Source organism: Gossypium arboreum, chromosome 11 (assembly GCF_025698485.1).
Source record: "Gossypium arboreum isolate Shixiya-1 chromosome 11, ASM2569848v2, whole genome shotgun sequence".
Classification (NCBI taxonomy): domain Eukaryota; kingdom Viridiplantae; phylum Streptophyta; class Magnoliopsida; order Malvales; family Malvaceae; genus Gossypium; species Gossypium arboreum.
This window is the reverse complement of record NC_069080.1, coordinates 1,981,532-2,001,848: the sequence shown is the minus strand read 5'-3', so window position 1 is coordinate 2,001,848 and position 20,317 is coordinate 1,981,532. Positions and strand designations below refer to the sequence as shown.

Below are 20,317 nucleotides of genomic sequence, written 5' to 3'. Positions count from 1 at the left end.
AAAATCAAGGTGTGTTTGAAGTTATAACAAGTAACGCCAATCAACTAAAATAGGTAAGAGAAACTACAGATTTAAACTAAAATAAGTTGCGTATTTCAAATATTTCAAAATCTCAATCTTATCCTTATGACTTTTATTAATGAAAACCGTCAGCTTTTCTAACATTGAAAAGAGCATTCCATGTCATTGTGGGATGTGGATGCATTTTTTAAACTTCAATTTTTCGTTTTTGCTAGAAAAGTACACGACCTCAATTTCATACCAACAAAATGCAAATTACCAAGAATCATCAAATATGACGTAATTACGTGTTTAAATTTTTATAATTTATGTATAATTATTAACATTTTATTTTATTTTGATAAGTTTATTGATATAATATTTTAAAATAATAATAGTAATGTAATTACAAAAAAAAATAATAATGTTGTAATGAACTATCTCTTTTAGAGGTGTTCATAGGTTAGGTTGGGTTCGGATCAGGTCTAAATATGATATTAACATATTTTATAATTTGTTCAAGTTCGACTTAGTTTGGGTCTGGTTTATATTAGAGTAGTATTAAAAATTTAGCATACGTTTATTTTGCTAATGTATTATAAATTACATAATATATAAAAATAATATAATATAAATTATTATAAACCTAAAATGGGTCGAGTCAGACCGGGCTTGGGTGAATGTTCAAGCCCGAGCCCGACCTATATTTTAAACAAGTTTAATTTTTTTGTCCAATCCTATTTTTCGTACCTAATATTTTTGGCCAAACCCTCTCAAGTAGGGGCAAAGCCAGAAAAATTTTTTTGGGGGGCCGGATGAAATTTTATTTTTTTATAGTTTATATTTTTATAATTTGTAAAGGATTAAATCAAATTTTTATAATTTTAGGGGGGCCAAAATGGAGTTTTACCTTTACTAATTTAAAATTTTTTCGCCCCTGCTCTCAAGTTTCGGGAGGGCCTTCGGACTTGAACAAATAACCCGACCGATAAATAGGTCTACTCTCTTTGTAACACATCAACAATAATTATTTAAAACAAATTACAAAAACACAAATCAAAAAGGTATTTCAAGAAAATGACGAAAACATTTTTCTAGAAAATGGACAAATATTTGATTAAATGACTAGAAAAGGCCTATTTAAAAAAAAAGAAGGGAACTGGGTCGTTTTGTTAAAAAATGATTGAAAAGAACTAATTTCACTAAAACGCGCTGAGCTTTTTTCCTTCATGACCAATAAAACGCGCCCACATTAGCGCACTTTAGTGGAGCGCACCTCCACGTAGGCGCCTTTTTGCCTGTGCTCCAACGGTCAACTCCAACGGCTATTTGAACTAGCCGTTGGACTAGACTCCAACGGTAAAAAAAAAAAGTATAACTCCCATACAATTCTCACAATTCTCTCTTAAATCTCTCAAATAGTCTTTTAAATTATTTTCCTAAATTATATTTTTATCTAAATTATTTATTCTTATTATTTTATTAGTATTTTCAAGAAATAGTATTTTTATTAAAAATTTATTTGTGTTCAATTATATATTTAGCAATAGTCAAGTCTTTAATCTGTCTTAATAAAAACACATCTTCTTCAACTAATTGCAAACAGTCAGAATAAATTTTAATTTTTTATGTCATAATTATAATTGAACTTAATTTTTTATAATTTTATGTAAATATGCAGAATATCAAATTTTGTAATGCCATATTTGTAGTCTACTTGGTTCTCCATCACCGTTAATTAAAACATACTAAAAGAAGCTAATTTTTTACATATAGCCCTTGTAGGCTGAGGGTATTAGTTGAACTTAAAACTCATAAACACATTGATGGAGAGATAAAAACCCAAGACGTAAACATTCCAATTTCATACCACATGATAATTTTATTTACTACTTTTCTCTTTATATTCACCCATGTTCCTTTACAAATTTTTATCTTTCTCTATTATACAACAAATAAACAGAGATTTGTGATGTCATATAGTGGTTTAATGATGTTACCAAAATCCCACTTCCACATTTTTTTTGTAACCCTACTTGTCCCTGTACTTGATTTTTTTTTTTGTTTATCTTCGCAATTCGTTTTAATTAGAAGCATTTTTACATTATTTCTCTTAAAATCGATCTATATATCTAATTAAAAATAAAATCAGCTTAAATACCTAAATAAAAAATAAAAACAGCCTATAGGCCTAGCCCCAACATAGCATTAACAACTACGAATAACTTTGGATACTGCTACAAATTAATCACCAATTGGTCTTTTCCTAAATAATCACTCCAACATTGAACGACTTCTTCTTTTTTTTTTTATAAAAGTAATATTAAAATTAATTAATTATAGAAATAGAGTAGAGAACAAATTAAATACGAAAATAGAGTATTTATTATACTAATTTTGATGACACCACTGAATTTTAAAAAATCTGAAAAAATATTTTTTGTGCTGCAATCTAATAGGAAAAAATATTGAAAAAGTAAATTAAAAAAAATTGATTTGTAGTTCCAACATCAAATAATAACATTTTCCTTACAGTTAATGCCTAGCTTATTTATTTATTTAATCAATGAATATCACTTGACAAATTCATGGAATCAATTAAAAAAATATTTTTTAACTTTTTCAAAAAAATTTAAATACAATCAATGTGTCATACGACACCTAAAATTAAATGTAGTAAATATCTCATTTTTATAATTAAATTGTTACAAAATAAATCAAAAGGAGATTAAAATAAAGGTATATATATATATATATATATATATATATATATATATATAAGCTATAACAATTAGCCGATTACAATCACTGAATGGAATAATTTTAGTCTTTGAACTAAAATAACAGAAGTATTTCAAATATCCCAAAATCTCAATATTATGGATATTATTGAACCAATATGAGATTTGCATTTGTCAAATAAATCTACAATCTTATTAATGAAAACTATTCAAACTACTTTTAAAGAAGAAAGGAAACTGAAATGGACATTTGGAATTAGGTTAGATTTAATTTGGGGGACGTGGATGTTTTTCGAACTTACATTTTGGTGACCTCAATTTCAAGTTAGATTCCGTAGAAAGAAAAATCCAAATAGCATGCATCGTATTTAATGAAGTTTTGACCAGTGCTAAAATATGACAATAATTTCGTGTACATTTTAACGAATTTAAAATTTTATTTTAATAATTTTGTTGATATAATATTAATGTAATTAAAAAATAATATTGTAATGAACTTTCTCTTTTAGAAGTGTTTATGATTTGGTTCAAGTTCAGGCTAGGCTTAAATATGATATTAATATATACTTTATGTTTGTTCAAATTCAGTCCGGTTCAAAATATAGGCTTAAAATTTTATCCAAATTCCTCATATTACATTTTAAATATTATTTTAAAATATTTATATTATTTTATTTTAATATTAATAATTTTATTTTTATATAGTTATTTTAATATTTACATTAGAGTAATATTATATATTTAGTCTATGTTTATTTTTTAATGTGTTATAAATTACATAATATATAAAAATAACATAATATAAATTATTATAAACTTAAAAACAAGTCAGTTGGATTGAGTTTGGGCCTTAAATGTTCAAGCTTAAGCTCGACTCATATTTTAAACAGGCTTAGTTTTTTTTGTCCAATCCCTTTTTTTGAGCCTAATATTTTTATCTAAACCCTCTCAACTTAAACAAATAACCCGACCCATTAACAGGCGTACTCTATTTGTATAGTATCAACAATTTAAATCCTATATTAAGCCCAACTATTTTAAATAATCAGTTAAAAGAAAACTTAATATCAATAATATTTGACTTGGAAAATACAAACAGAATTTAAAGCAGATTACAAAAAACACACATGTTTCCTTGGAAAAGGTATTACAAGAAAATGAGGAAATACACGTTTATAGAAAATAATATTTGACTTTTTATAGGAAAAAAAAATATATTTGACTTTTTCTTGGAAAAAAATAATATTTGACTGTATGTCCAATATAGTAATTTCATTACTACTCGTCCCTTTATATTCACCCATGTTCCTTTAAAAATCTGCTGTACAGCAAATAACCAGTGCTTTGTCATGTCATATACTGGTTTAATGATGTTACCAAATCCTACTTCGATATTTTTCTTGTAATTCTACTTGTCCCTATACTTAATCTTTTTGTTTATCTTCACAATTCCTTTTCCACTTTCTTTTTCTATTTGGGTCTCCCTTATTTCATCGAACCCGACATCACAGTGGACGCCGATCATGTTTCTTCATCTTCTTCTCCCGCCACGCTCCGCTGCGAAACCCCACTCTCCGCTCTCTTGTTACGTGAATTATTACCCGTCGTGAAGTTTTCCGACCTCGTCGACCCTCCAGATAGTTGCACCGTCTGTTTTAAGGACTTCGAACCGGAGGATGAGATTTGGCGGCTGACGAATTGTCGACATGTATTCCACCGGAGCTGTTTGAACCGTTGGATGGGATGTAATCAGAAAACATGTCCACTTTGTAGATTGAGTTTGGTTCCTCATGATAAGGAAGAGATGTATAATGAGAGACTATGGTGGCTTTGTAACAGCTGTCAGCTTTAAGATGACAAAAACACCAAAAATGTTCCAAAATAGATATTACAAATATAATAATTTCTTTTTATAAAAAATCAATCACAATTTTTCCTTTAAAAACTCATCAATTTATTTATTTGATTTCAATTTTATAATAGATCTTTTTATACTTTAATAAATGTTTAAACTAAAAATTAAAAAAAATTCTGAAAAAATTGCATTAGATATAATTCAACTACATTAAAAAATTATTTACCGAATAAAAATTGATTAAATGAATAGTTTATATTAAATAGATAACTAAACAACTTTACACTCTGGATATTTTGTGAATATTTTTATTATTACGGATATTATAAGTATAACTCTTATATTCTATCAGCATATGTAGTTTTATATTTTTCACATTTTTTCAGTAAATATGAATAATTATTAATTAAAAATTGTTTGTTCTTCGAATAAAATGTGTTTGATATTCATGTCATTTTTTCAGTAAAGAAAAAAGAGCTGTGTAATGTCATACGGTGGTTCAATGGTGTTACCAAAACCCTACTTCGAAATTCTTCTTGTAATTCTACTTGTCCTTATGCTTAATCTTCACGATTCCATTTTCACCGCCTTTTTCTATATAGGTCTCCCTTATTTCGTTGAACCCGACATCACAGAGGACGCTGATCATGTTTTTCGTCTCCTTAAACCGCCACGCGCCGCCGCAATATCCCACTCTTGGCTCTCTTGTTACGTCAACTATTACGCGTCGTGAAGTTTTCCAACCTCGTCGACCCTCAAAATAGTTCTTCCGTCGGTTTTAAGGACTTCGAAGCGGAGGATGAAATTTGGCGGTTGATGAGTTGTCGACTTATATTCCACCGGAGCTGTTTGGACCGTTGGATGGGATATAATCAGAAGACGTGTCCACTTTGTAGATTGAGTTTTACTCCCCTTATATGCAAGATTCTGTAACGGGTGATAATTACGTAATTAAAATATAAAAATTAGCCACTGACAGTATAATTAAATAATCATACATGTGCCATTTGTTTCTATATCAATTTTTAAAAATAAAATATATAAAATTTTAAATAAAAACTAATTTATTATTTAATTTAACGAATAAAAATTAATTTATTTATTTTCAAATTAGAGGAGATAAAAATGGTCCTCTATGGTAAATTTAACCTCATATATAGTATGTCATTTGAAAAACAATAGCCTTTGTCTTGTTCTTCCATGCAATGTCAAACCCTGTAATAAACAAACTCAGTTCTTCAGTGTGTCACTTTGTGCTTTCTGTCTGTTTCACAGCCGAATAAACAAAAAAAAAAAAAAAAACAAATTGTCTTTGGTCTTTTTATTGCGTTTTTGGGTTTTAATTTCAATCAAAACTTGGTTCATTTTGGTTTCAAAAATGTCTTATAATCTTTCATCAATTTCTGATTACTCTTGCTTCAACTATAAAATTCCAGAAATGGTTTCCACTGAAACAATCGATTATAACATATTGTCTGATCTTCCCAGTTATGATCTTCAAGCTCTGTTGAACAACAAGGGAAACGAACAAAACCGAAACCAGCTTGAAAATCTCTGTCTTTATCGAACAACCCAGTTTCAATCTCTGTCTTCTAGTCGAAATCCAGACAAAGGGTATGAAAATTTCGATTTTGCTTACAACGATGAAAATGTGGCAAAGTTCTTACAAAGAAGCTGCTTTAATGGCCATTCTTTTCGAAATTTTCAAGGTCCTGACAACAGCTTTTTTGAGGTTCGCTTCATTTCTTTGTTACCTTAAGTCCCTGTTTTATTTTTTTGTACTATGTTTCTTTTTTTTCTGAAATTTTGTAACTGTTGGGCAATAAAGAGCTCGTTAATGGAAGAACCAGTCTTTAAAATAGGACGTTACAACCCAGAAGAGAGACAAGAGAGGATTTCAAAGTATAGAGCTAAACGTAATCAAAGGAACTTCAATAAAACAATTAAGGTTTGTAATTATCTTTTTTTGTCTTTTTGTTTGATTTTGATTATGTTCTGAACTTCTAAAAACATGTTTTTTTTTTAATGGTGATTGAAAAGTATGCTTGCCGAAAAACACTAGCCGACAACCGTCCTCGTATACGTGGCCGATTTGCACGTAACGATGAAACTGTCGAGATTCAGAAAGCTCCATGTTCAACCAGACATGAAGACGAATTTGAATTATGGGTACTTTTTTAATTCAATGTCCTATATATATCTACATATATATGTTATTAAAGAATTGTGTTTGCAGGCGTTGCATGAGGTGGAAGATGAAACAATGGCCAAAGGGACATTTATGAACAGTTTCAGTTTACATCAGTTTCAATACAGCCGCCATGGCCGCTTCTGAAGCTTTTCTTTTAGTTATGGCAGTCTCATAGAGCCCAAAAAACAGGGGAAAATTGTAATTATAATAAGTACTGATAATAAAAAAGGGTCAAATTTTAATGTCGTTGTAATAAAAAAAATTAATAATAAAAAATAAGGTGATCAATGATAAATATTTGACCTCGAATCTTTGACCTTGTGTAAAGATCCACTCAATTTTCTTTGTAATGGAACTATGCTTTCGTTCATGAAGTGCTCGTACTTTAATATTAAAAAGTGAACTTTATGAATTAAAAAAATAGTAACTTTTGTTTGTCTTAAAATTATATTTTAGTCATTTATGTTAAAAATGTTATTTATGTTAAAAATGTTATGTTTTAGTCACTTATATTATCGTTTTGTTACAAAATAGTCACTTTACCATTAAACTCCGTTACCTCCCTAACGACAGTCCAAATGAGTTTTAAATACTAATTTGGATGTCTCGTTGGAATGAAAATAAGTTTTTAATTAAATAAATTTAATTTGAATTGCTACGTAAGACATCTAAGTTGACATTTAAAACTCATTTGGTCTGCCACGTAGAACTGCCGTTAGGAAAGTAACGGAGCTTAACTGTAGAGTGACCACTTCGTAACAAAACAATAACGTAAATGCTTAAAATGTAATATTTCAAAAATAATGTTTTTTTTGGTATTTTTAATAAAATATTCGTATTTATTTTTAATAAAATGAACATATTGGGAATAAGGAAATTGATTTTAGTTGACCAGTATCTATGTATAATAAGGAAATTGATTTTTGCTGATGAGACTATTAGTCCATCCTTTATGTGAAGTGACACTTGTAGACAGCACTTTGAAAAAATTATACATATAATCATGACAGCCGACTTTACTTGTTAAATGCCATGGATTACATTAGAGGGTAAATTACTAAGTTATTAGTAGGTGTAAGTTTTAATCACTTAATTTTAAAACTTACCAAAAGATTATTTAAATTAAAACTTTTAAATAATTCAGTAGTTGTTTTATAATATTTTAAAGTTGAATGATCAGGGCATAAATTTACTAATAGTTTAGAGACCTTAAGTGTAATTTATCCTATATTTTAAATGAAATTTGAGAAAATGACCAAAAATGGAAGTATGGATTTCAATATATAATCGGATCGTTTGGATTGAGAATTGATTGGGTACCGGTTCGGATAAAATATTTAGATCGATTGATTAGTAAATTGACGATTGAACTAATTTTCCTATTAGAAAATTTTATTTCATTAAATCAAATAAATCATAACTATAACCTTGGTCAGGAGAACTTGGCATGGAAAGCAAGATGGGTCAATTCTACAATAATTGGTTGTAACTTGAAACATTTAAAATTTTTCCTGTACTGGTGAAAATTTTGAAATTCACTTATACATTTTATTCAAATCCATACTTCGAACAATGTGCAAAATCTACTTAAATTATAAATGCATGTAAGTGAATCTTTAAAAAATAAAAGTCGAATTAAAGTTTTTTAAGGAAAATATTAACAAAAATGTTAAAATTTTAAACATGCAATATATGTGTATTTCATGCTAATTTTTATGAACTTTTATTATTTTTTTTGAATATTTTATAATTTTAAATTATTTATTAACGTGACATGTAAAACAAAAAAAAACCATATTAGCATGAAGTGTAGGTGAACTACCACGCGCAAGGATAAAGTTAGGAAATTGCTTTAGGGACATAGATGAACTATAATTTCTAGGGCCAAATTGCAACTTTATTATTATACTAATTTGTATCTTGTAAAATTTTAAAGGGATTACAAGGGAATTTTACCATTTTTTGGGGGCAAAACAATTGCTTTCCCCTATCTACCCCTGACAACATGGGATGCTACACTAATATTATTAAAAAAATAATGTTTCAGTAAACATTTTTATTAAAAAAAGTGAATTGATTTTTTTAAAAGATTAATACATCAAATTTAATTTAAAAAATAAATTAATAAAAATATAAATATTAAAAATTAAATTTACCATTATAAAACGGTTGTAATCAAAAAAGCATTTTGTTTGGTACTACAAAATTCCAACGAGAAGGTATTTTATTTGGCAAATTGAAGGAAAAAAGAATGTAAAGCCTTTTCGGCTTTGCCTTTTATAATGATGAGACCGTACGTACTTATGAAATATGTCCTTAGTTCAATTAATCGAGACATTGGTCGTGATTGATATGAACAAACAACATTTAGTTTTCAATGTATTAATTAGATAGATTTGGACAGCCAATACTTTGGTGGAACATCTAATCCCATGTCCGAAAGGCGATAAAAAAAGAACAATTTCCAGATTTAGTTCTTGCTTTTCTAAGAAATTGACACCCAATAGAATATCACTCTTAATTTTTATTTTATATTTTTATAATTATAAGTGCTTTTATCTATTTTACCAACTTCGAACTTTAATTTAATAGATAAAAATATAAGATAAAAGTGTACTGAGAAATTTTAATTAGAGGTGATCATGAATTAGGTTAGATCTCAATAGAATATTAAGTTCGTTTTTAGGTTTGAATTTGACTCGACCGAAAAATAGGTCTAAAATTTTACTCAAACCCAGTTTAGTTAAAAATGATAAAATTCAAGTCCGGTCTAACTCTGTCCAGTATTAATTTTTTATATTATTATTTTTGTATAAAAATAAATTTAAAAATATAATATATCAAATACACTAAAAATATTAAAATAAATGTTTCCCAACAACTTGAAAATAAATTTTAAAAATTATTTATATTTAAAATAACACTAAGATAGGTACAACTTAGCAAGTAAATACCTCTAAATTAGTAACAAATTAACAATAAAACAAGAGTTATATAATATCTAAACAATAACAATATAGTAGTAATATAATAGCAAAACGGCACTAAAACAGTGACCATATAGCAGCAAAAAGCAACAATTTTTTTTTTTACAAATTTGGATCGGGTCGGGACGGGCCTGAGCCAAAAAAGCTTATCCAAGACCCGGTCAATTTAGAAAACGAGTTTCTTATTTTTACTCAAACTTATTTTTTAAACTTCTATTTTTATTCAATCCTTAATTTTGAGAGAAGTTTTTAGGCCTAATTAAGTGACTCGACAGGTCTAAAGCCTCTAATTATGAAGCAAGAAGATTCTAAAACAGCCTTTTGACCATCTCAGCAAATAATTATTCTTTGAAATCTACTTCCAAAAAAACTTATTAAAGAATTGTCTTTCAAGTACGGCTTAAAGATAAGAATCATATGATTGAGATTTGAGAATTTTTAAATTTTATGTTCTGAGTTTTATTCAGCACTAACCCAAATTTTAAATTATTCAGTTTTGGTGATTATGCTTTAAAAAGTTATAAAATATTATCAAGTTATTCGAATGTTTTTATTTTTATTACTAAATTAGTAAAATTATTATTATCAATCAATCGATAAGTTTTATTCTATTATATTAATCGTCAAATAAATGCGTTTAAAACTTGTTAATAAGATTTAAAAAAAACTCATCAACTCAATAATTTAAATAAAAATTATCAAATAGTTTAATTACTTAAATAAAATTTTTAAATAATTTAGTAACTATTTTGTAACTTTTTAAAGTCACGTGACTAAAACATAAACTTACTAAATAGAATGACCTCAAGTGTAATTTATAATTTTTAATCTAGATTCAAATATATTTACAATTATTAATCTGATTTTAGTTATAATTATTCCGATGTATTAATTGATTTATTCTTGAATTTGCAATCTCTTTAAAAATGAAAACTTAATCCCAACGAGTTAAAATTCGAATTTAAATATAATTTAAGCAGTTAAGCATGTACACGAGTGGGACATGATTGTCAACAGACCAGCGATGTTTTTCTTACAGGGATTACTAAATTTTGAGAATTTAAGTGTACCAGAAATTCTAATTAAAGATGCCTGCTTGGATTACTTCAATCTTTTGTGATTACTTTTCAGACAAAATTTACAAATACTTCATAACACATTCATAGATTTTCTTTCTTTAACAAGAAAATCCAACGTTCGGTTTTTGCTCGGTTCGGTTTCCCAACTCAACCGTAGCGTTTCTTGAACAAATGATGACGCTTCGATGGATCTTTCGGCTTGCTCTTGTTCTGGCCCTGCCCGATGAGTTTATGCTTTCCAGTGCTGCAAAGACAAGATTCATATATAGATCGTTAAATGGTGATCTTAAAAGCAAAACTCGGGGAAGTACGCAACACCATACCTGTATTCCATGTAAACCATTCCGTTCGCACCCGACATTGAGCTCATGGATCCCGTAGTGCGACGAGCTTTATGAAGAGCTATATCATCTGCATCTTCTTCCAATTGCTCTAAACCGACCACGTCATCGCCTGCAGTCAAGACCTGATAAACAGAAGACCTGTAAGCAACTGCAAGTTTGATTATCTCTTGGAACATAAGAATAAAGAGGGACGATAAGCACTTTTCCGAGTAGGGCCAATTGCTCGTCGAGATGGTAGTAACTCAACTCAGGACAAGCATCGGGAGGAGGCAAGCTTGTTATCACCTATAGAAAATAGCAACAAAGCACATAAGCTTGTTATTCAGACTCGGGTGTATTTTGGACGAGTACTTCCAAAATTTGAAAACCTGGGGCAACAAAAATAATAAATGATATACCTTAAAGCTGTAACCTTGATCAATTAAAAACTGTTGCCGTTTAGTTGAGTAGTACATTTCCTGGAATGAGAACCGGTTAAACATCTATACGAGTTCGTTTACACTATGATAAGAATAAACATTGTTCTTGTACGGAAAAATATATTCGTATACCTGAGTATCTGTTGAAACAAGGGAATAGAAAAACGCATTAAACTCCTCTTTGCCACCTGCCATCCTATCTTCGAGTCTACCCTGTCAATCCGTATAAAATTTAAGCAACTAGAGAAACAAAGACAAAAAATTTTAAGATGCAAGATAAAATCACAACACTAACCTTCGCCCTAAGAATACGTCCTAATCGCTGGGCTTCTTGACGTCTAGAACCGGCATGCGATGAAATCTGAATGATCACATTTGCCTCCGGGATATCTATAGAGTTATCACCGACCTGTGTATTGTAAAAATGACATGAGATCATTTTCATAGGATACAAACAAAAGATTCATGTAACTGAAACTCGGGGTTGTTAGGTCCCAAATACAAGCAAGTAAAACAATGAAAAAGAGAATTTAGAACACATCACGGAACAACAGAATCAGACTCGTCACCTTAAATTTGATATGAACAATACCTTTGAGAGAAAAATAGTGTTCACATTACGGCTAGTTTTGAAAGCCTGAAGAATTTTTGTCCTCTCGAGATGGCTGCACATCGCAAGGGCAGATTGCTGCTCAATAATTTAAGACAAGACAAAAAAGGCGAGAACTATAACAAGCTCGTTTTATGGTTTGAAAACAACCTGGTAGCACCATAGATCATAGGCTTGCGTAATTTCATTGCATACTCGGTCAATGCGAAAAGATTGTCTGCGAAAACAATTATCTTATCGCCGCGCTCTTGTTCATGGAATCGAATGAGAAACTCACATGCCCTGAACTTATTAGGATTCATCACATAAAGTGCCTGAAAATGCAAGAGGCAACCATTACAGAACATCAAAGGTAAGCCAATGTCTCGGCTTTCGTATTAAAAAGATAAAGCAAACCTGTTTCTTTTTGGAATTTTCTTTCTTCAAATATTCAGCAAAAAACTCCTTTGTCATAGGGCACCATACTTCGGCACACTGAACATTTGCTATAAACCCTCCTTTTACTAAATCGAGCCAATTTGCTTCGTATAACTTGGGACCAATAAGGAAGTTCAAATCCGTAATTCTTTCATCCTCTCTCACGAGTGTAGCTACAGATAGGATTTACGTATTTAAGTACGAGACAACTGAGAGCTAACTATGAATCGAAGAAAAAAGAAACCATAAGTACCAGTAAGCCCGAGTTTGCAGTGGGATTTAGTGAGACTGATGACTTTCCGAAACATGTGAGCAGGAACCACGTGCACCTGCTCAGAGGAGAATGCTTTCCCTTATTGCATACAAAGTTGAAAAATACAGATGACATGAATAATGGGAGTTTATAATTACCTCGTCCATTAGCAACAGTCCCCATTCTCTGTTTCTTATCTCTTCGATAATCTTTTCGGATTCTTCAGATCGCTTACCACCAAAAGCAACCATATTGTACGTTGTCACAACAACTCCAGCATTGCCACGGAATCTCTCTTTGCTGTCAGATGTAAAACGACAAATCTGATCATCCCGTATGGTTGACCAAAGCTTAAACTGAAATGCCCACTGATCCACTGACACTGCATTTGTTGCTAAACAAAGGCAACTTTTCCTTATTCGGCTTGCTGCAGAAACACCGACTAGAGATTTTCCGGCACCACAAGGTAGCACAATAATGCCAGATCTTGCTCTACCTGCATTATCGTATTGAATTTCAACATGCTCTTTAAAGTCGCATATATAGATTGATGGATGAAATATACGTAATCTCACCATTTCCAAACATTTTACTAAGACTCTTTTCCTGATATGGCCGCGGCTGTGCATGAGGCTTCAGTTCCATGTCTAGGTCGGGATTGACCTATAGGTCAAAGGAACAATAAAATAAACAAAAGATAATATCAGGGTCCGTATAATATGAACCGAGTTTCAACAATTTATTGGAAGCTACTCTATTATTAGGGTCAAAAAATGTTACAGTGTCGTTTCTAAAATCATACTCCTCTAACATTGGATAATTTAGAGCATTTGGCAAGCATCGTTGCTTTACGTTTTCAACCTGTCAATACACAAAGTACAAGGTAAAATAGTTTAACATACCAACAATTGTATCCTCAAAGAGATCATGTAATAAAAAGGAACTTAAAATAAGAAGTCGAACAATAAAAAACAAAATACCTGTGCAGGGTCGATTTCAAAGGCATGGGTTTCTTTCTCCTCAGCAGCAGCTGCCAATTCTGCTTCGTTAAGCAAACCGTCATGACCTGTTCCCATTTCACCCGCAGTTTTGCTGATAGTAAATCCGTCACTTCCTGGTGCATTCTATATAGCACCAAGACGGATCGATTATAAACACGAACCAGAAGGGGACAATATAATAAGAAAGAAGAGAGCATCTTCAAATTACGTAACAAACCTCTGAAACAATCCGCGCTCGAGCTATAACCTCATCTTGAAGAAGTTTCTTTAGTACCTGCAAGGATCAACATCACAAAAGAATGCATATCAAAATAACATATACATTCTAATAAACCATACAATTATCAAAAAACGAAATGCAACAACCAACTTGCCTCCGGAAATGGGGATTCGATAAAGTAACGATTCTTCTTGAGTACAAGCTTCACTTTGCCATAATTAGCAGTAGAGGCGTGTATGAAATCAATCATTTCTTTAGGAAGTTTAGTCTTGGACAATTTATTCAACACGGCGATAATAGTTTCCGTTTCCAGCCCCACGGATACGGCGGCATACAAGGAATGCGGCGTTAGATTGTACTCGTGCATCGACTCCGGTCTATGCAAATCAGAAATCACATTCATAAAACATATAAAGACACAATCCAACTAAGCAAACAACAACAAAAGTCAATACCTGCAAACAGGTTCGGCTATAGCAATGAGGAAATCATAAGCTTGCTTGTACAAAGGAGAGAATGTCTCCAAGAAAATACGCCCATCAGCACAAGCCCATAACGGCCTATTCGCATGGTCTGGTTTTAGTTCTAATTTGCTAAAATCTCTATTCTTTCCTTCTTTCTCACCTTCAAATTAATCACAAAAATCACTCGAATTCAATACACAAGCATACAGAAAAAACCCTTTTGTCACTTTGGCCCACCTTCAAAACATAATCAAATTACAGTTTAGTAAATGAAAAATCATGAAAATTTTAACGGGACTAATGAGACAATTTGTGTGGCAATTCAATCCATACTTCATAAAAATTCAAAAAATAATAAAAATTATTAAAGAATTCGGAAATTTTCAACAATTCATAAAAAATTATCAATATCAACATTGTCCTACGAGCTGCCACAGTTAAGTAAACTCTTCCAAAACAAAGCAATTAAAGTAAAATTTAAAGATTAAGGGCCAAAGTGGCAACATGGATAAACTTTAGGAGATGAACTTATTATTATGCCAAAAGAAAACAAGCAAATGGTTACCATCACGAGAATCATCATCCCCTTCATCAGTATAAAACGAATTTTCATCTTCAACAGCTGAGCTCTTATGATTATTATCCTGCAAAATTTTTTAAAATAAAAGCTTTTTTTAAAGAAAAAAACCATAAATTTTCACTAAAAAGAGTTAAAGAATTTGGATTACCTTGGCGGCAAGTTTAAGCTTTTTGCTAGGTCTACCTCTTTCTCCTGAGAATCAATCAAAAACGTTAAAAACCCTAACAATATCTACAGACAAAAAATGAAAAAGTTTAAGAATTTTTGTAGTGTTTAATTACCGTGTCCCATGTTTGCCTTTCGATCAACTGTTTTTTTTTTTTTTTGGTTTTTCCTTTTTTCTGGTTTTTAGTGTTTCGTTTTACTAATACTCTCTTTGCCTGAAAAGCATAATATCGTTCACAAACGCCGAGTTTTATTTTAAGACCAACCGCCACGCCTCCTTTTTTTGTGGTGGTCCTAAGCCGACTGAAACTCTAAACGCAGCGTTTGGAGGTGGGTCTTTTGTTACTATTGGTCTAGTATGGGTTTGGATTTTGGGTCTCGTTATTGGCCCAATAAGCACCGTTTTTGCCGGTTATTCAAAATGAATTTACTACCCATTAACTCCAACTTTATTTTTGATTCGGTTCGAGTTCAAGTTCGGGTTCGGGTTCAGGTTCGGTTCGGAGTATGATTATTTAACTTTATTTTCTTTCCTTTTATTTTTTATATTTATATCTATATTATTTATTAGTATGATGTGTTTAATTGAATTTGTATTATTTAGCAATTGAATTTCAAATCGGTTTCAAAAATACAAAAAAAAAACTATTTGAAGGTATTTATATTTTTATATCTTGAAAAATTTAGAAAATTAAGTAAACATGATGGGAATTATGAAATTTGAACTGAAAATATTGTAATCTTTCCTAGTTTAATTTCACAATTTTAATAAAAATGCATTCGGTTTTTCCACTGTTTTCATAACGAAACCAATTATCTCAAAAATTAATTGGGGTATTAGTTGACTCGTAAACTGATTAAACTGACAGTTAGCCCAGTTAAACATGCTTTCTCTATTTTTTTAAATTCTAATTTTTTTTATAATTTTTAATCTATTGATTGTACTGAGAATAGATGGTTTGGTTAGTTCAACCATCTTATATTTTTTCACCCATTGTGAGTGTGTCGTAATTTTGTGTTAAAAATTAAATTATTTTTCAAACACTTTGTATTGGATTAGATTTGAATAAAATTCTAATTCAAAAGCATATTAATATTTAATGTGATTTTTAAATAGAAAATGAGATCACAGTTTGAATCTTTATTAAATACGTGTTTAACAAAGTTTTAACTCGATTCAAATATTTGATAGATAATAAATTTAAAGTTTAAAAGAAATATTGAAATTGAATTGAGATGATAATACTTAAAATTAATAAATAAATAAAACTAAAATCCCTAATTAAATTTCCATTCTCTTAAATATTAGATTTTGATGATACAAATGATAATGATTATGATAATTATTTGTTTAGTAATTATAAATAACAAACAAATAAATGAAGACAAATGAGACTAGGTCAGACAATGGATGACTTTAACAGGAATTCAATTTTATTCTACAAGACTTGTTTTAGGGAAGAATTAATAATGGATTTTTTACTATAAATAAAAATATTTAATTTTTAGAAACATATTTGAAAATAATTTATATATCAAGTTGACCAATGGTTTGAAGAAGTCGGGTTAAGTTTGAATAAAGTATAAACGATTATTAAAATTATTCATAGATCGAACTATAATTTGATTTAAAATAATTTTTAAACTCGTTTTATTATTCATAATATTAATGAAAAATAAAAATATATTTTATAATTATTTAATTATTTAAATCGAATTCGAGTTAAACTGAATTGACTTAGACATGAAATTATTATCTAAATATTTTAAAAATAAGATACTTTATATTTTATATTGAGTAAATACATTTATTTATTTACGCAATAAATGAGTGTATAATATGGAAATTAAATCGAGATAAAAGATATATCATGTAACTTTTTTTTTTTTTGGAAAATTTACAGTCTGGTAAAGTGAAAAAAAGAAAAGAAAAGAAAAGGGGAGTCACTGACGGTAAAACAGTAGTGCGGTGCTGCACATATAAACTCCTGGATTCACTCATTGATGCCTGAACAACTTTTCTGGGGTTGCTTTTCCTTGTGAAGAAATCTCAAAGTTTCCTCTTTATTTTTATTTTTATTTTTCCTCTCTAAAATTAACCCCAAAACAAAGAAAAGAAAAGGGGAAAAAGAGATGTCTTCTCCAAGCAAACGCCGAGAGATGGACTTGATGAAACTGTAAAATTTGTTTTTTTTACCCAAATTTATATCTAATAGAAATTCTTAATATTGTCTTTGTTTTTGGTTTTAATTTTATTTATTTTTTGGGGGCTTATTTTTATTAGGATGATGAGTGACTACAAGGTGGAGATGATCAATGATGGCATGCAAGAATTTTATGTTGAATTCAATGGACCAAAAGACAGTAAAAAAAATCCCTTCTTTAAACCCTCTTTTAATTTTCATTTTTTTTTCATGATCTATCTCTTTACTTTTGCTCAAACTTGATTTTATTGGGTTTTTCTTATTCATCTCAAAAGTTGTCTTCTTTTTTTTGCGTGGAAAGTATGTTGACCGTCTTGTTATTGTTACCGGGTTTGAATATTAATGTTTATCTGTATATTTGTGTTTTTTGTTCTTATTTGAGCTGCCCCGTTTTTTATTTCTTTGAAATTTGTGAATGAGAATAGGATTTTTTGATAGATTTTGCGTCTGGGTATTTGATATGGAAATATAACAGGTCCTTATCATGGTGGTGTATGGAAGATTAGGGTGGAACTCCCAGATGCTTATCCTTATAAATCTCCATCAATTGGCTTTATAAACAAGATCTATCACCCGAATGTTGATGAAATGTAAGGTTTTTTGGATGTTGAAATGTTCTAAATTTGGCTTTTAAATGCTCCGTTATTGTTTAATATGTCTTTGAACTATGAGTTTCAGGTCTGGTTCAGTTTGTTTGGATGTCATCAATCAGACTTGGAGCCCTATGTTCGGTAAGCATTGTACACCATATTTGGTTTTCTTGATTCTTTCTTGTTTTAATGCTGTTAATATTACTCTTGGAACTCGACAATTGATTTAACTTGTTTATTTTTTTCAACTCTTCTGTTCGATTTTTAGACCTGGTAAATGTCTTTGAAGTGTTTCTTCCTCAACTTCTTTTATATCCCAACCCATCGGATCCATTGAATGGAGAAGCTGCTGCTCTTATGATGCGTGATCGTGCTGCCTATGAACAAAGAGTTAAAGGTGAGCATTTTTGCTCAAGCTTTTCTATGAGTTAACAGTCCTGTAGCAGTGAGCTTACAAGAAATTTTTGTGGCCATTCATGTTGTTAAAAGAACTCACATGAGGCCACGAGTCTCACATGTTGGGAGCCGGAAAATTGTTTCTATAACATTTGACCACTTACCCTATTTAACTTATATTCGATTAGCTAATGAGTAATACCCATCTTATTGAGTAGTCGAGAATCTTGAACTTTATCAAAAGTCTAAACTAGGTAGCACCAATCTAAACTAGTTCCGGTTTTAGTCCTTAAATGCCTTGGCATTATAGTTTTGTACCATTACATGTTTTATTCCATTTAGATGAAAAGGTTGATAATGGTATTTTAGTCCTTGATATTTGAAAATCATGTTGCTTGAACTCTTCATTTTGCTTGAAGTATCCATATGTAACACTCGTGTCTGACATATATGTGGACCTGGGTATGGGAATATGATATTCCAAGGGCCTTTCAAATACATGGAAATTTTTTTGAATATACCCATATGGGACACTTGTATCCAACACTGACACCCGAGTCCAAACAACTTGGGTGAGAATTGCTTAGCCTTTTTTGTTCATGTTTGTACCATTTGAGGGGATACTCGTGAATCATTTGCATTTTTCTGTAAGTTATCATATTTAGCTGTGAGTACAAGCCGGTTTAGTTTCTATTTGGTGTTATATCATTTACCTGCAAGTTGCTTTAGAGTAGTCATCATGCTTACAGAAATCAAGTGGAATGTTTTTATCTTTGGTTCTTTCTATGTTTCGATTTTAAAGAATATAATTCGTGCATTGTAAACCTTGTGGTATTTTGATTGAGCCAAGAAGAAAGATCTTCTTAGAGATAATGCAATTAGCAGGTATATTTATCGGCCTAGCTATGTGAAAGCATGGCGAGACGAGTTTCCTTTCTAGTGAATATGAAAATGAGATCTTGTCGATTCCAAATACTATTCCCTATGCCTCATAATTTTATTTATTGCTGGAGGAAAGATTTTATTGTATGTTTCTTCGCAGAGGTTTTACCGTACGAAATAAATGGCAGTATTTTAGTTGCTTAAAATTCGTTGTTGCCATTCCAGTTTTCCTTTTCTCGGTCACTGGTAATAAGTTATGGTAACATTTATCATCCTCGACAAGATCTGGCATTGTATATTGTTCTCTCATTGCCATTTCACTTCTGTAGCAACATTCTTCAATTTAAGGAATCTGATCGTTTTGCAATGCTTACAACTGTTTATCGTTTTTTGGATTTCCAGAGTATTGTGAGAAATATGCCAAACCCGAAGACATTGGAGCAAAGGCGGAAGAGAAGTCGAGCGACGAAGAGCTGAGTGAAGATGAATATGCTGCCTCTGATGATGAGGAAATCGCCGGAAAACCCGATCCTTAAGCCAACATAAGATTACCCTTTTTTTCCTAGAGAAAAAATTGTGTGTTGTACATTGATATTTTCAGGTCCAGGAAAATTTGAAGTTGAGCAAAAACTATGGGGGGGACTTAATGGAAAAAATTTCCAACCCCTTGTTTTTCTGTCTATTTTCCATGGATGTTGTGTAAATTAAAATCAACTGTTTACTTAAATATTTTCAAACTTCCATCCTCTCTGTTTTAAGACTTAAAAAGCTGCGATTTGCTTATGCTACTGTTCTTCATGTGATTGCATATGTGCACGGGAAATCGCCATGGCTGCACAGCAAAAATGGGTTCTCTTTATTTTTTAAGTGACTAAATCTCTGGTGGATCTTACTATACTGATCTGCTCAGTTTCTGACA

General features: G+C 30.5%; 2 protein-coding genes and 1 long non-coding RNA gene across 3 annotated transcripts; 2 read left to right on the top strand and 1 right to left on the bottom strand.

Annotated features, from left to right (window-relative positions):
• The first annotated feature begins 5,789 nt into the window (after positions 1-5,789).
• Positions 5,790-7,089, top strand: LOC108477544 (uncharacterized). The gene is made up of 3 exons (XR_008273997.1): positions 5,790-6,328; positions 6,425-6,765; positions 6,833-7,089. It is a non-coding gene; the product is annotated as an uncharacterized LOC108477544 (long non-coding RNA).
• Positions 7,090-10,722: 3,633 nt separating this feature from the next.
• LOC108467458 (general transcription and DNA repair factor IIH helicase subunit XPB1-like) lies at positions 10,723-15,621 on the bottom strand. Its single transcript, XM_017768111.2, has 20 exons — positions 15,443-15,621; positions 15,310-15,353; positions 15,147-15,225; positions 14,573-14,741; positions 14,272-14,494; positions 14,115-14,171; positions 13,877-14,020; positions 13,677-13,757; positions 13,472-13,559; positions 13,055-13,392; positions 12,897-12,972; positions 12,623-12,816; positions 12,377-12,540; positions 12,209-12,281; positions 11,912-12,025; positions 11,749-11,829; positions 11,596-11,655; positions 11,399-11,482; positions 11,177-11,319; positions 10,723-11,097 (listed from the first exon to the last, which is right to left on the bottom strand). Exons 1-20 carry the CDS (start codon positions 15,450-15,452, stop codon positions 11,001-11,003), a joined length of 2,319 nt encoding a protein of 772 aa, XP_017623600.1. The 5' UTR covers positions 15,453-15,621; the 3' UTR covers positions 10,723-11,000.
• Positions 15,622-17,292: 1,671 nt separating this feature from the next.
• Positions 17,293-20,166, top strand: LOC108467624 (ubiquitin-conjugating enzyme E2 4). The gene is made up of 6 exons (XM_017768338.2): positions 17,293-17,503; positions 17,611-17,690; positions 18,006-18,120; positions 18,209-18,261; positions 18,389-18,517; positions 19,801-20,166. The coding sequence occupies exons 1-6, from the start codon at positions 17,460-17,462 to the stop codon at positions 19,932-19,934; spliced, it is 555 nt and encodes a 184-aa protein (XP_017623827.1). The 5' UTR covers positions 17,293-17,459; the 3' UTR covers positions 19,935-20,166.
• Positions 20,167-20,317: the final 151 nt, after the last annotated feature.

Bases quoted from the DNA above. Each gene is read 5' to 3' on its own strand.
- LOC108467458 (XM_017768111.2), bottom strand. The intron at 12,973-13,054 runs GTAATTATAAAC...TCCTCTGAGCAG, and splicing joins GACTGTTGCTAATGGACGAG to GTGCACGTGGTTCCTGCTCA. The intron at 11,320-11,398 runs GTGCTTATCGTC...TCTGTTTATCAG, and splicing joins AATTGGCCCTACTCGGAAAA to GTCTTGACTGCAGGCGATGA.
- LOC108467624 (XM_017768338.2), top strand. From the start codon at position 17,460: ATGTCTTCTCCAAGCAAACGCCGAGAGATGGACTTGATGAAACT. The intron at 17,504-17,610 runs GTAAAATTTGTT...TATTTTTATTAG, and splicing joins GAGATGGACTTGATGAAACT to GATGATGAGTGACTACAAGG. The intron at 18,262-18,388 runs GTAAGCATTGTA...TTCGATTTTTAG, and splicing joins GACTTGGAGCCCTATGTTCG to ACCTGGTAAATGTCTTTGAA.